A 15,918-nucleotide genomic window follows, 5' to 3' on the forward strand; every position below is an offset into this window, starting at 1 on the left:
GTTAAAGTTTATGTTACAGTTAGCATGAGGGTTTGCGATGTAGGACTATAACTGGTAACAGAGAGCAACTTCTAGCCAGAATATGAGAACCGCTTTTCAAAACCACTTCAAACCCAGAATCACACTTACTTTAGTCTTTTGTAATACTTTTAAATCAATCATGGGATAACAGCTTGCTATCTTCCCGTTCAATAAATAAAACTATGTACCCCGGAGAAGAACTCTTTAGTAGTTAACCAGTGCAACTATGACACAAAACTGCATCGGTTATATGAGGTTGGTGTCTATGCTTGTGCAGTTGCTAATCACATTATTGTTTGTTTATGAAGTACTTAATGATCTCCAGTTATTTCAAAGCTGAACATCACTGCTATGGCCTTTTAGTGATGCAGAGACCTGCTTGAAAAACATGAGAACACGCAAATAATTTCTTACCAGATTTGGGGGAAGAAGCTTTTGGTTTGGGGGTACTTGTATTCTTCGCTGGCACAGCAGGGTGCAACCGGCTGTTGAAAGATGATAACTAAACAGAGGGAACAAATATTATTAGCACAAGTGCTACAGCAGACCAGACACGACTGATACTCATTAAATGCCATTTTAAAATTCAACCAATAAATCAGGGCAGTGTGATGGAAGTCCCCGTCTACATGCTAATTTACATTCAATTATTCTAATTAGCTCCATGCAGTGAGGAAGAAATTGCAGTCATATAAAGTGTTCAGAACTATAATATAAAAATGACTAATGAGAATTATTGATAAAGATTAATGAGCTAATCACTCCTATATTAAAAATTGCTTTAGAAGAATCAGAACTAAAATAACTCACAGTGTTTTCTGGGCTCTCTGGGGGTGATGGTGAAAGATCTGATGAGCTTGAACTTGAATTCGAACTGGAGACCTCTGGTCTGGGTTTAGCTGGAGCTGGAGCTTGGGCTGAGGTTGGGGGCATGTGACTCCTTTCCTGGGTCCGGCTGGGGGAACCGGTGAGTCCAACCTGCTGTGCAGGAGGAGGTGGAGGAGGAGTGGAAGCCATGGATGGTGGGGGGGCAGGATGGGGCCACTGTGGAGGATTGCTGTGAGTTAAATTAGCTCCATCCATTTGAGGCATATGCTCGGGGCTGTAGTAGACATTGTTCTGCACTGGGATCCCCCCTGCAGGGTAAGAGGCCTCTACTGGTGAAGTCTGGTAAGGTTGAGGGTAGACAGAGGGGTAACCTGGCTGTGGAGCCATATGACTGTGTAGGTGGGGGAGAAAGCTTGGATATGAGGGCAGCCCTTGGGTGGGAAGGCCTGCAGGAGGGATAAAAGACTGAGCCATGCTCATTGCCATGGAAATTACATTGGCTAAGGAAAAAAGGGGCTGCGAGTGGGGGGGCCACATGGTGGGAGTTTGAAGGGCAGGAGGGGATATGTTAACAAATTCCGTGTTGACAGGACTTGGGGTCTCACTCACAGGACTCGGCGAGTTCGGGGTTGGGGAGGGAACAGAGGGGAAGGTGGGGTTACTGGCTACACGTGTGAGGGGAGGATGGATCCCGGCTGGCTTGGGTGAACCAGGAGACCCTGGATATGGGAATGGAAAGTGGGTGTGGTTCATAAAGGGCAAGTGGTATTGCTGGTGATTAGGCAGGAGAGATGTAGGGCGGTGATGGTGCTGATTATGAAGAGGAGAACCTAGAACACAAAGAGACAAGCGGAGCTTAATTCAACATATAAAGTAAATGACCTTAGACTAGATTAGAAAACCTTTTCTGTTGTTGTACCATGTAAAATATATTAAAATTAGGGGCATTGATCTTGTTTGTGCTCAACCCAGTGAGTTAGGTTTGATCATATCGTTTCTTTCCTCTCCTCGTTTTGTCAGTCTGAATCTTCCCTCTCCCCGCCTGCCAATATAATCACCATGAGGAGCATAGAGTAAATGTTTCCCGTCCTTTTAAATAATGAGCTTCCATGGTGAACAAAGATGTTTTGTTTAAAGCAGCATCGGACCATAATTGCATCTGATCGCTGGAGCAGTTGCACACCAGGCTTACATGGCCCTGAGGGATTTCGCGTCAATGGAGCAAGTGAGGCTTTCATGTCAACATTTTAGAGGAGTTTAAATGGGATGCACGTGTGTGTATGTATACAAGACTGTGGGTCTAATTGTCAGATTAAAGAAGTCAAGATTTTTACATCACTCCTTGGGGAATAGCTTAGGACGCCAATACCCAGCCCCATCCATTGATTGGCCATCTACCTCAACAATGGCTCCACAGTTATAAACCACACCTCCAGTTGCTGATGATGCAAACCAGCCTGTACTTTTTCCAAGCTGACGGAAACAGGTTAGGCAACACTCTGTAATGTGGCCAAGAAGCATTACAAAAGCAACCATACACCAGACGTCAAGCAGAGAAGGAACACGGGAGAGGAGGGAATGAGGATGTACAGATGGCAATGCGGTTGCACGTGAAGGATGTGCGCACTTTAAATGGCTCTCCTTTCGAGAGAGAGTCTCTGACAGGGAAATTCAGCAGGAGTTTGTTCTGGCAAGCAGATGTTGCTGACTATCACAGGAGTGGAGAACACTCATGCTTTACAGTGACAGCATTCACAGCTCCCTAAAAGCTAGAAAGCGCCCTTCAGGTGAGGTAATTACCCAGGAGGCCTTGCTGCAAAGCAGAGACAGACGAAGGCTTTGAGGTGTAGTGATGGCGGATGGCGCCATGCGAATGTCTGAACAATACCAAGAACAGGCCCTGAGGAGGGGAGGAGGTTTACGAGGTAGCCGAGCTTTGCTTTGACTTATTCTATGCCAAAGGACTGTAACAATTTTTCAGTGTGCTGAAACAGTAAACAATGCTCGGCCTCTTCGCTCAGGGACCAGAGGGAGGGGCGGAGAGCCATTTACCTGGGGCGTTGTGGAAAGACTGTGAGCGTATTAGAGGTCGCACAGGTGAAGTAATGTCTGCACTGGAGACCTCTCCATTGGGACATGGGGGCAAGCCACGTACCCCTACACTCGGTTTAGCCACACTGCAGTCTAAGACGAGACACAAACATGCATGAGTCGATGCTCTTTCACAAATGATCATGCACAGGCAAAAAAAATGCAAGTTAGTCTCACATGCATATCAGACACACACACACTTGATGGTACTTTTAGAATTAGAGGCTGATTCACTTTCAGATTCCTACCATTTTTTTCTTCTTAAAGAGCATCAAATCATCCAGTTTGCCATTTAATGGATGAATTCAGTTAATCAGAAAACATGTGAAACTCACCAGGCAGAGAAGAGGACGAGTGTGTTCGAGGCAGGGCGTGATTGTGCAGATTAGGCTGTAAAAGAGCACATTTGATAAATTCAGTCTCTCCTTCCAAAAATACTGAAACACTCTGTCCTGTATTGGATATTAAGGCCTGCTTTCTCACTTCAAAGCCCCTTCACAAGTTTGATGATTAGCTCTAATAGCTGGTTAGAGGCATGATTGGAGAACTGCTGCTAGTTTGAGGTCTACATTTATCATGGTGCCTAAGAGAACACCTTAATTTACTGCTTTTAAGATGGTGGACTTATAGGGAAAACATCAAGTCATCAAATCTGAGTGTCAGGCCACACAAACACTAGACCTTGGCCCTCCTCGTTTGATTATTTCAAAGTCTCATTTAGTAATTTTGGATTTCTGTTATAAATGTTTTCAAGCTCAAGCTATTTTTTGTTAGACGTCCTCATAAGATATCAGATCCAGGCAATGACACTTTTCTGTAGACTCTAACACAGAGGTGGGCAATTCCAGGCCTCGAGGGCCGGTGTCCTGTAGGTTTTACACAACAAAAATATAAACGCAACACCTTTGTTACTGCTCCCATTCCCCATGGGATGGACGTAGAGGCCTAAAATTCATTCCAGATACACAATATAACCATCCCTCCCAAACAGTGGTCACAATCATGGTCATGATCAGTGCGCATGCGCCAACCAGCGTGCAGCCTGTTACAGTCGCTCCTGCTTTTCTCTTAGTTTAGCTCTTTTTTCTTACGTATTCTTTTTTTTTCTGACTTGTATTTTCCTCCGTTTTCTATCTCTTACTCAATCATGTGGATTGAGAGAGTTTTTGTTCTTCTGGTGGCCGTGGAACTGTTACTTTTATCATGGAACGGGACCGCGGCACATCTCCTACACGCACGGACTGTTTACTCCAGAGATCAGCTGATCGCCCTGATGCCGGCCGGCTCGCTGGCCAGGCCCGCAGAAGTGCCCGCAGAAGTACCAGCTGAAATTTGGAGGAAAACACATCGGGGATGCAGAGGTCAAGGACAGAAGAGAAGAAAAAAGGTGACGGTGAGACAGCGGAGGCTCGAAGCGAGGAGGAGGTTTAAACCGTGTCTGCCGTCTATCGTGATGGGAAATGTGCGATCGTTGGCAATTAAAATCGACGAGCTCTCAGCACTGGTACGGAGTCAGAGGGAATACCGAGAGTGTAGCCTGATGTGTTTCACCGAATCATGGCTGCACCAGGTCATTCCCGATGAGAATGCTTCCGTGGAAGGCTTCCACACTGTTCGGGCGGACAGGGACAGCATCGCTAGCGGTAAGCGTAAAGGAGGTGGGCTTGCTGTTTTAGTTAACAACCGGTGGTGTAACCCTGCCAACATAACAATCAAAGAAAGGATTTGTTGCCCGGACACTGAACTGTGTGCTGTTGGACTCAGGCCGTATTATTTACCCAGGGAATTCTCTCACGTCATCTTGGTGGCTGTTTATGTTCCCCCCTCTGCTAACCCCACAGCTGCATGTGACACTATCCACTCTGCCATAGCTCGGCTACAGACTCAGCACCCGAGTGCCTTTATTGTGATCTCGGGTGACTTCAACCATGTATCACTGGACAATACACTACCAACATTCAAACAATATGTGGACTGTCCCACCAGGGGAGAGAAAACTTTAGACTTACTGTATGCTAACGTCAAGGATGCATACAGCTCCTCCTCCCTCCCCCCACTTGGTAGGTCAGATCATAACCTGATTCACCTCACCCCCCGCTATGTGCCAATTGTGAGGAGGGAACCTGTGACCACCAGGACTGTTAGGAGGTGGTCAGAGGAGGCAATAGCGGAACTACAGGGCTGTTTCGAGGTGACCGACTGGGAAACACTCTGTGAGCCTCACGCCGAGGACATCAATGGGCTTACTGAGTGTATCACAGGCTACATAACTTTCTGCACCGACTCCATTGTTCCAGCTCAGACTGTTCATTGTTACCCAAATAACAAGCCGTGGGTGACTAAGGACATCAAAGCCCTCCTCAACAACAAGAAGAGGGCTTTCAGAGGGGGCAACAAAGAGGAGGTGAGGAAGGTCCAGGTGTTACTAAAGGACAAGATCAGAGAGGCTAAGGACAATTACAGGAGGAAGCTGGAGTGGAAACTCCAGCAGAACAGCATGAGAGAGGTGTGGAGGGGCATGAAGACCATCACTGGATTCAGGCCAACCAACAGCAGGGGAGCTGAGGGAGGTGAGAATAGAGCCGACGAGTTGAATCTGTTTTTCAATAGATTCGACACCACAGTGTCTGCTCCCACCCCCACAACCTCACCTGCAGTCAGCCTGGAATCCAGAGCCACACCACTGTGCCAGCCTCTCTCTTCACATGTTGCCTCCTGTGAGATTCCTGACACCCCTCCCCCACCCATCACCTTCACTCAATACCAGGTTGAGATGCAAATGAGGAGACTTCACTCAGGCAAGTCTGCTGGACCAGACGGAGTGAGTCCCCTTGTCCTCAAGACCTGTGCCCCCCAGCTGTGTGGAGTCTTTCATAAACTGTTTATGCTGAGTCTGAGTCTGCAGAGGGTCCCGGTGATGTGGAAGACATCATGCCTCGTCCCTGTACTAAAGACGCCTCGTCCCAGTGGCCCCCAGGATTACAGGCCCGTGGCACTGACCTCCCACATCATGAAGACCCTGGAAAGGCTCATCCTGGACCAGCTGCGACCCATAGTAAGACCACATCTGGATCCCCTTCAGTTCGCTTATCAGCCTCGTCTCGGAACAGAGGACGCCATCATCTACCTGCTCAATCGTGTCTACACCCATCTGGACCAGCCGGCGAGCACTGTGAGGGTCATGTTTTTTGACTTTTCCAGTGCTTTCAACACCATCAGGCCGACCCTCCTGGGTGATAAGTTAGCAGCGATGCAGGTGGATGCTTCTCTGGTGTCCTGGATTGTTGATTACCTGACAGGAAGACCACAATATGTACGTCTCCCACAGTGTGTGTCTGACAAGGTGATTAGCAACACAGGGGCACCACAGGGGACTGTCCTCTCCCCCTTCCTCTTCACCCTCTACACCACAGACTTCAGCCACTGCACAGAGACCTGCCATCTTCAGAAGTTTTCTGATGACTCTGCGGTGGTTGGATGCATCAGCAGGGATGATGAGACAGAGTACCGGGCTGTGGTCGACTCCTTTGTCACGTGGTGTGAGCAGAATCATCTGCAGCTCAACGTGGCAAAGACCAAGGAACTGATCGTGGACTTCAGGAAGACCAGGAAACACTTGACCCCTGTTTCAATCCAGGGGGTCAGTGTTGACATTGTGGAGGACTATAAATACCTTGGAGTACACATTGACAATAAACTGGACTGGGCTAAAAACACCACAGCACTTTACAGGAAGGGCCAGAGTCGTCTCTATTTTTTGAGGCGACTGAGGTCCTTCAACATCTGCCAGAAAATGCTGAGGATTTTCTATGAGTCTGTTGTGGCCAGTGCGATCCTCTATGCTGTTGCATGCTGGGGGAGCAGGCTGAGGGTCGCAGATGCCAACAGACTTAATAAACTGATCCGTAAGGCCAGCAATGTTGTGGGGATGGAGCTGGACTCCCTCAAGGTGGTGTCGGAGAGGCGGATGCTGTCCAAGATAAAGACAATGTTGGATAACACCTCCCACCCACTCCATGACATGTTGGTCAGTCACAGGAGCTCGTTCAGCGAGAGACTGAGATTACCGAAAAGCACCACTGAACGACACAGGAAATCATTCCTGCCTGTGGCCATCTCCCTGTACAACGCATCCACTTAACACACTGTTTGCTGCTACAACTACACATGTTTCTTTTCCAAATATTTATTTATAAGTGACTTATGTATGTATGTATGTATATATTGTACTATTCTTAGTTAGCGTATTGTCTGTCTTGTCTTAATGTTGGTTTAAAATGGAGCACTGTAACAAAAAATAATTTCCCCCAGGGATCAATAAAGTATTCTGATTCTGATTCTGATTCAAATCAGTCCAAATGTGTGGTAGTGGGCACATCTGCTATATTGAGATAATCCATCCCACCTCACAGGTGTGCCACATCAGGATGCTGATCTGACATCATGAGTAGTGCACAGGTGTACCTCAGACTGCCCACAACAAAAGGCCACCCTGGAATGTGCAGTTTTGTCTCACAGCAAAATGCCACAGATGCCACAAGCAATGAGGGAGCGTGCAATTGGCATGCTGACAGCAGGAATGTCAACCAGATCTGTCGCCCGTGCATTGAATGTTCATTTCTCAACCATAAGCCGTCTCCACAGGCGTTTCAGAGAATATGGCAGCACATCCAACCGGCCTCACAACCGCAGACCTCGTGTAACCACACCAGCCCAGGACCTCCACATCCAGCAGGTTCACCTCCAAGATCGTCTGAGACCAGCCACCCAGACAGCTGCTGGAACAATTGGTTCGCACAACCAAACAATTTCTGCACAAACTGTCAGAAACCGTCTCAGGGACGCTCAACTGCATGCCCGTCATCCTCATCGGGGTCTTGACCTGACTCCAGCTCGTCGCCGTAACAGACTTGTGTGGGCAAATGCTCACATTCGATGGCGTCTGGCACGTTGGAGAGGTGTGCGCTTCACGGATGAATCATGGTTCACATTGTTCAGGGCAGATGGCAGCTGAGAATGTCCCAGTTCTTGCATGGCCAGCATACTCACCGGACATGTCACCCATTGAGCATGTTCGGGATGTGCTTGACCGGCGTATACGACAGCGTGTACCAGTTCCCACGAATATCCAACAACCTCGCACAGCCATTGAAGTGGAGTGGACCAACATTCCACAATTGACAATCTGATAGACTCCATGCGACGATGTGTTGCACTGCATGAGGCAAATGGTGGTCACACCAGATACTGACCGGTTCTGGGTCCCCAGACCCCCAATAGCGCAAAAAACTGCACATTCCAGGGAGGCCTTTTGTTGTGGGCAGTCTGAGGTACACCTGTGCACTACTCATGATGTCAGATCAGCATCCTGATGTGGCACACCTGTGAGGTGGGATGGATTATCTCAATATAGCAGATGTGCCCACTACCACACATTTGGACTGATTTGTGACCACTGTTTGGGAGGGATGGTTATATTGTGTATCTGGAATGAATTTTAGGTCTCTACGTCCATCCCATGGGGAATGGGAGCAGTAACAAAGGTGTTGCGTTTATATTTTTGTTGAGTGTAGCTATCACCCTGGGTCAACACACCTGAATCACTTGATGAGTTCATTACCAAGCCTCTGGAGAACTTCAAGACATGTTGAGGACGTAATTTAACCATTTAAATCAGCTGCGTTGGATTAAGGACACATCTAAAACCTGCAGGACACCGGCCCTCAAGGCCTGGAGTTGCCCACCCCTGCTCTAACAAGTCAACTAAAAACATGTGTGTCTTTGAGTACCTTCTTTCTATTTCCTTTTGATTTTGTATCACTTTACATTGTAAAACTGCAGTTACTTTGTGAATTTTGACTGTTAAAAGCACACAAGCAAACATCAGTTGCTTTCCTTAAAGTTTTGTAATCCCCTCACATTTGTTTTAGAGCAGGGCTGTAAAACATAAGTCCCATTAGCCAAAATCAAATTTGAAGCATGTGGAGGAGGGCATACTCCCATATGGAAAAGATGTATATAAATCTTGTAAAGTTTGTATCTGTCTTGTGTGAAACTTGTATGAAAAGCATATAAGAGTGAAAACAGATATAAGATCTCTTGAAAAATTATATAATGAAGCTTGTATGTTTTGGATACTTATTAAAACAATGTATGAAAGTAATGAGAAAGTGGCCACTTTCATGAGTAAATCATATAAGCCTTATATGATTTACTCATGAAAGTGGCCACTTTCATGAGTAAATCATATAAGCCTTATATGATTTACTCATGAAAGTGGCCACTTTCATGAGTAATCACATATAAGTTTTTACTATTTCTTTTCCATATGGGACAGTTTGGACTTTTTTTTTTTTTTAACTATTTTCATAAGTTTTACAACTTTTTCTACTAATACAGACGTTCCCCAAGGCCATTCATACTACACCAAAGTAAATAAGTATTAGATTTCTGTAATTTTACAAATTCACTACTTACAATTTAAGTCTAAAGAGTCATGTTGACCGGTTTTTCATTTACTTTTTCGTATACTGAAATATCTCAGGGAATAAGTAGTATTAGTTAGACTTCTGTGTCCTGACAGAACAGGGATATTTACTGGCCTGGCTCACGTAAGATCAAAATAGGCTGCATGTGGCTCGTGATGTAAAAATAGTTTGACAATCTTGCTTTAAAGCCATCAGCGGGCTGAAGTTTTCACATTTCAAAATCTACAGGATAGTGTGTTCTGGGTGAACAAACTCACTAGTATTTTTATTCTTGGATTTAATTTATATATTATTACATCCTTTAAAGGTGTTTTCAGCCTCCTCTGTAGTCATTTTTCAGTGCTGCCGTGTCCACCAAGCTAAACTAACCTGGTGAAATGGTAAATAGTGCACAGCGGAAATCGCACAAGTGCTGTTTTTGTTTTGTTTGTCCACTGGTATGTAGAGTAAGCTAAGAACAGCTAGACAAGCAGGACTTTCCAGGGATCTAATCTCCATTTATAGAATTTATTAATAGAGTCCCGGCACAATGCCCCACCTCAGCATTACAAGAGCCAGAGTAGAGGCGCTGTGGACAGATGAGTTTCTGGGCTTGTCAGTCTCTTCCTGACTTCCTGTTGGTCTGTTTTCTTTCTCTTTTTCTTTTTTTTTTCCCCTTGACAATTTAGGACTGCAGTCATATTATCTCTCAGCTGTAAGGGGAAGTGGCTACGCATGCAATACACATCAAAAGTGAAGCTATAAACGTAAACTCAACCAGGCTAAAGTGTTCTGTTGAACCTGAGATCTTTGTCCAGATATTAATGTGAAAAGAAAAGAAAAACATCATTGTTTTCCTAAACAATATTCCATAAGCAGCAACTGGAAATGCTTTCACATTAACACAGTTTGCTTTTGAAGCTTTTTCAAGTATCAGGCGTATTTGTCATTGAACGATTCCCATTTTCATGTGGAAACAAGATAAATAGATGATAAATAGTAGTTATGGCTCCAACTTCCCTCTTTTTCCCATTATTTCTCAATCTCTATGATCATATTTTTTTTTACCAAAAGGACAAGAATGGTTGTTTCTTTGTGTTCCACAAAGTGGAAAATATCCTGGCAGAACTGATGATTCTTTTCCATAAGTGGACAAGCTGTACCTGGTTACACATTAGGTCACATCTTGTACAGGGACTACACTGCTCCCAACAAGTCAGTTCATTTTACAGCTTAACAAAACCTGGATTCATAAAAGCTTAATTCATCCAAGCATAAATTATTTTACCCACTCCCTGTGGGCAGATATGCTGGAAAGTTCATTATGTTGTGGAAACAATTTGTGGTTACGGAAACAAATACAAAAAAGGAAACACATGATTTAATGCGTTTTATGATATTAGCACTTTAAGTGAAAGCTCTTCGTCAGGTGGTTTTAAGAGCACTTAGCCTTTAATCTTAAAGGACTAACCTCAGGAAGGACTGTGGACAGTGACGTTTTTTTATTACCAGTGGACAGGACATTACTCTGAAGTGTTGAATTTGTCCCAGATTTATGGGTCTGTCATTGATCAGCGCAGAGAGATGTTGTAATTTATGATAATAAGCACTGTAAAACACAATCACTTCCTTTTTCTCTCAGCTAACAATCCTGTGGCGCAGATTTATGGAAAGGGGCAGGTGCTGTTTCTGACCTGTGAGGACGACAGTGAGCTAATCCCTCCGTGCAATGCAGGCTGGGCAAGTCGGTGCCCAGTGGAGTGGACCGGCTGTTGTTTGGCAAACAGTGCCTCGGCTCGTTTGATGATGTCACCCAAGCGGTAGATAAAGCCCTCCTTCTCTGATGGCAAGATGAACTCGTTGTGCACCTAGATGGCAAAAGGACCACGGAGAATGTATTCAGATACTTCACTTAGTCAAATTCAAAAGTGCCACAAGGTTATGAAAAGCAGCTAGAGTTTCTCGATAGCAGCTCGCCAGATAGTGCAGAATGAATAAGGTTCTTAGGAGCTGTAGCCAAAAAACAACAGTCATAAATAAACTTTTTAGCTTTTAAAAGAAGTGTTATAAATAACAAATTTTTTATTTACTTTCACAGACAAAGACATAGACTGTATATCAAAGATGGTTGTGGGCACTGTGACATCACCCATTAGTTTGTGAAGTCCCATCTTCTTGAGTGGCCATCACCAGATATTTCAGTTCTGACATATAATCAATATAATTTGTGTAAACACTAAAATGAAATTTAGCCTTCTTCGTCTAGAAGATGGTGTAAAAAATATGTTTTGTCTTTATTCATTACTAAGATTGTATTTTTCAGTAGTTTTAAGTGGAGGGGATTTTATTTAATTAATATAAAATTACTTAAAATTTTATTCTGTACTGGTCTGTGTAATGTTATGACTTTTATATAACAATTAGATCTGCAACATTAACTAAACAGCTGTCATCAGTCAAAGTGGAGTAAAGTGCCAAAATGTATTAATTAAAAGAAATAAAGTATAAAATATTTTTAACGTGTAATACAATAAATCTGTAAATATAGTACACTAGTGCTTGTTTATTTTGTGGGTTTATGAAATCCACAACGTAGCAGATGCTTAGAGGAGTTTTGCATATTCATGCAGTTTTCAGTGTGTCTGAATTGTGGGCTGAGGCGTAGCATCGTTTCCTGACAACATGGCATAATTCAACTCATTTAAAACCCTCTACTGAGAACCACTGTGCTGTTGTGAAGCCAAGTGTCCCTGCTTTGCCAAGACGCAATAAACAAAAGCCTAGTGTGTTTTTAGAGTGAAGGAAAACTGCACATCCAGCGAACAAAAAGTGCTACTGCACATGCTGTCTCATCGCACCTTCATGTGAGGTTCCCTTCCCCAAGAAGAACTCTTACTTTCATCACGAACCCTCAGTTTTTCCCTACCCTTAACTAGGGATTGTTGGCTTTAGCCCATAGGTCTGTAATGACTCAGTCACTGGTATGCTAGCAAAGATCAAGTGGTTAAAATGCTAAAATATAAATGTTTCAAGTAAATGAATGCTGAGCTTTGTTTAATTTTTGTCACATTTTTTCTAATTTGAATGAAGTAGAATTAACATTTAAAATTTCAGATATCATAAGCAAAATTAAAAATCAATCAAAATTATTATTTCTCAGGGATTCTAGTGCTACACTCTTATTTGATGTAGCAAGCACTTATAATGTTTATAAAAGTCAAAAAAGTAGTGCCTCAAACATACATTCTTTCTAACGCCCAGTAGGTGCGACTCCTGTGGTTGCAAAAAGAACTCACATTGTACAGATGGCAAAACTGCCCACTTTCTACTAGATTTATTACTGCAGTAAAGAAATTCCTACTGAGTTTATGGTCTCATTTGCTAGGTTCAAATCTTGGTTAATAAAGCGTGATCTTGATTTTTGCAAGTTTATTCTCATTTAGCATAAATAGACGAGTGTGCAGTGTCCCGTGTTTCCTCAGTCAGATCCAATCCTAGCTTATAATTCTCATGTAAGAGAAATAACCAAGATGGCAAAGGCCAGCATGTCAAGCACAAGGCTTCAAAACAGCAGCCAACAAAATACAAATGGCTACTTTGGTCTTTTTAAACAGTCTTTAAGCATTAGCTGCCCAATAAAGGTAACACTAAAGAAAGTACTATCTGAAGGTTGTAGCAAAAATTGAGACTCACAAGACCAGGAAACATTTGTTCAATCTTGCATTGTCCAATTTTGGGGATGTAAATTGTAGTTTCTGTTTCCTGTTTTTAGCCGACAGGTTAGGAATGGCACCCGGTGTGGTCTTCTGCTACGTTCAGAGATGCTCTTCTGCAGACCTCAGATGTAACAAGGTATGCAGAAGAGCAATTGGTATGCTCCTGACCTGTGGCTTTGACAAGGCATTTTCACCCACACCAACTGCTACTGTCTGCATTTTTCATCTTTTTCAAACTACCCTCCATAAACTCTAGGGATGTTTGTGTGGGAAAATCCCAGTAGATCCATAGTTCTTGAAATACTCAGACCAACCAATATGGTATCAATCACCACACCACATTCAAAAACACTTCAATCACATTTCTCTGACATTCTGATGCTCAGTTTGAACTTCAGTAGATCATCTTGACAATGTCTATGTGCCTAAATGCAATGATTTTCTGCCATGTGACCAGTTGACTAAAGAAAAATATCGTTGTATAAACATAATAAAGTTATAAAAAACCTAATAAAAACAAGAGAAATGTAACAAAAGATGACCGTTTGATAATTTTATATATATAATGGCTAAGCACAGATAATGGCTCACCATGACAGCAGCAATGTCTTCTGGGTTATCTCCATCCAGGTCGAACTTGAAGGTCACCATCTTGTCATTGTGCGTCTGCAGCTGGCACTCCACCACCCGGTCCACTTTATCAGAGAGCTGATGGAGACAGAGAGGACCAATGGTGATGACATGTCTAAAAGCAGGAGTTACAACATGTTTGTGCACATGTATGAGACTCTACTGTAGCAGACTGTTTAGGCACATGTGGTTATCCATGATGCGTTTGTCTCTGCAGCCAATCCAAACAGGCTCATTAAACGACCACAGAATGTCCTGATCAAAAAAGCAATGCACTGCGGTCGCTGGGGGAAGAGCAGCATTGCTACTGATAACGTTACATAACTAGGGTGGTGCCTCACCACTCACTCATAAATAAATTTCCTCCGCTAATTCAGTTCAGGCCAGTTTGATTTATTTGTTTATTATGTGCAGAAGAAAAAAAAAAAAAAAAAAAAGGATTTTGCTGTGCTGTAATTAAACCAAACATTTGATTTATTGTACCCCGATGATGCGAAGCCTCGAGCGCGCCCTCCTCCTGAACAGCTTCGCAGCCATTCGTCTCGCCACTGATTTCTCGTTCTTCTCCGATAGGCCCTCGTAGCCGTCGCTCAGGCTTGAAGTCACATCAGACGCGTAGCTGTACAAAAAAAAAAAAAAATCATATGAGTTAGAAAACACACCCTAAGAAACCACTGATAAATTCCTTGTAAAGCAATTTTAAAGCCAATTCATCATTTAGAACAAAAGTAGAGATCTGAATATCCACAAGGACTGATTATGTTGGCACATAGAAATAAACACTCTGAATTGTCAACGAAAGGGTTGACGTGTTACAGTGGCATGTCTCTGGGGTACAAACAGAGTCTACAAGAAGCTGGTGTTCATCCAGGGAAAGCAACGTGTCGGTGCGATCTGTAACATTTATACAGGAGTTTTAGGTTTCAGAGAACTGCAGAACATTCAGGGTATTTTATAAAAAGGTTTGGTTCAGCTAATTACATCTCATGGGCCTTTTTTTGGACCACTGTGGTAACAGACCCCCCCTCCTCCATCCACCTCCCCAGCACAGGCTGCAAACATTTACAGGCCTACTGGCTGGCAGCACCCACCCGTCGTCCCTATTTAAAAACCTCCACCTCACAGGTAACTTTAGTTCACCTTCAGACACTGAGTACACAGAAATCAGACAGAAACAGGCGAACATCTGTGGCGATGCTGCAAACCTTTGTTTTCTTTGTTATTTGTGACACGCAGTTTGGGTCGTCAGTTATCGAGGGCTTTTCTCAGAAGAATTAAGCAACTGGGAGTGTGTTTTGGATGCTAAACAGTGCATGACCAGGCTGTTGCAAAACATGACAATCAATCCCCTCTTGATGTTTGCTTCAATTTATAGTAGACATGTTAGATACAGCCTGTTCCTTGCTAATCGAAAAAGGGAACTAAGATGATGGTGAAAGAGCCTGACAATCACTTTATTTACCCTAAAAAGAGCTTTGATAAATTGGAAGATGACATAATTTGTATTAAACATATTAGGTTCAAAATAAAATCACAACTTTAGATCAAATTTGTGTATTTTGAGGTGTGTTAAGCAACGAAAACAGCATTTTCTTATATTCTATAGACTAAAAAACAAAAACAAAAAATAGATATATCATCCTCTTAAAGTGTTAAATCCAAGGTGAACATCCTCCACAACACTCGCACACACAAACACATTGTGCTCAAACATTGTATCACTAATATCCCACCAGCACAGAAAACAAGGCCTTTACAACATCTGACACACAGTCAAAAAAAGAAATCTTCAAGGGTCCATTCTGCCTCTCTGCAAAGAAAAACCCAGCAGAGTCTGTCTATAGCCTCAAGCCTGAAAGCCCACAGGAGTGGAGGAGGAAGGGATCCAAAGAAAATACATTTCTACAAGATTCCCATTGATTTTCAGGTTTCTTACTTAAATTAGGCAGGAATTGTTAGACTCTATTGTTCATTTAACAGCAAATAAAACGGCGGAGTGAGGAGGACAGAAAGGCTCGACAGATTTACCTCTCCACGGGGGAGTTGAAGCCACTCGTAGGCCTTGAACTGCCGTGTTCTATGTTGTTGGAGACAGCAATACTCTATGAATAGAAAACAGGAATGTGGTAAGATAAACATGGAAAAAGACAGTGTTCATTTTCTTT

At 43.4% G+C, this 15,918-nt stretch overlaps 1 protein-coding gene across 3 annotated transcripts in view; it reads right to left on the reverse strand.

Moving 5' to 3' along the window:
* wnk4a (WNK lysine deficient protein kinase 4a) overlaps positions 1-15,918 on the reverse strand; it is a 54,778-nt gene that overhangs the window by 6,255 nt on the left and 32,605 nt on the right. For 2 of the 3 annotated variants that reach the window (XM_080872675.1, XM_080872677.1), the window contains 8 exons: positions 15,782-15,855; positions 14,237-14,372; positions 13,715-13,831; positions 11,102-11,275; positions 3,276-3,330; positions 2,902-3,033; positions 832-1,679; positions 436-523 (listed from right to left, as the gene is read on the reverse strand). In XM_080872675.1, coding sequence (XP_080728801.1) covers positions 436-523; positions 832-1,679; positions 2,902-3,033; positions 3,276-3,330; positions 11,102-11,275; positions 13,715-13,831; positions 14,237-14,372; positions 15,782-15,855 — 1,624 coding nt within the window. The remainder of the gene's footprint in view (positions 1-435; positions 524-831; positions 1,680-2,901; positions 3,034-3,275; positions 3,331-11,101; positions 11,276-13,714; positions 13,832-14,236; positions 14,373-15,781; positions 15,856-15,918) is intronic. The other variant, XM_080872676.1, reaches the window with a different exon arrangement.

The sequence above is a fragment of the Rhamphochromis sp. 'chilingali' genome, assembly GCF_963969265.1.
Source record: "Rhamphochromis sp. 'chilingali' genome assembly, chromosome: 22".
In the NCBI taxonomy this organism is placed as follows: Eukaryota; Metazoa; Chordata; class Actinopteri; order Cichliformes; family Cichlidae; genus Rhamphochromis; species Rhamphochromis sp. 'chilingali'.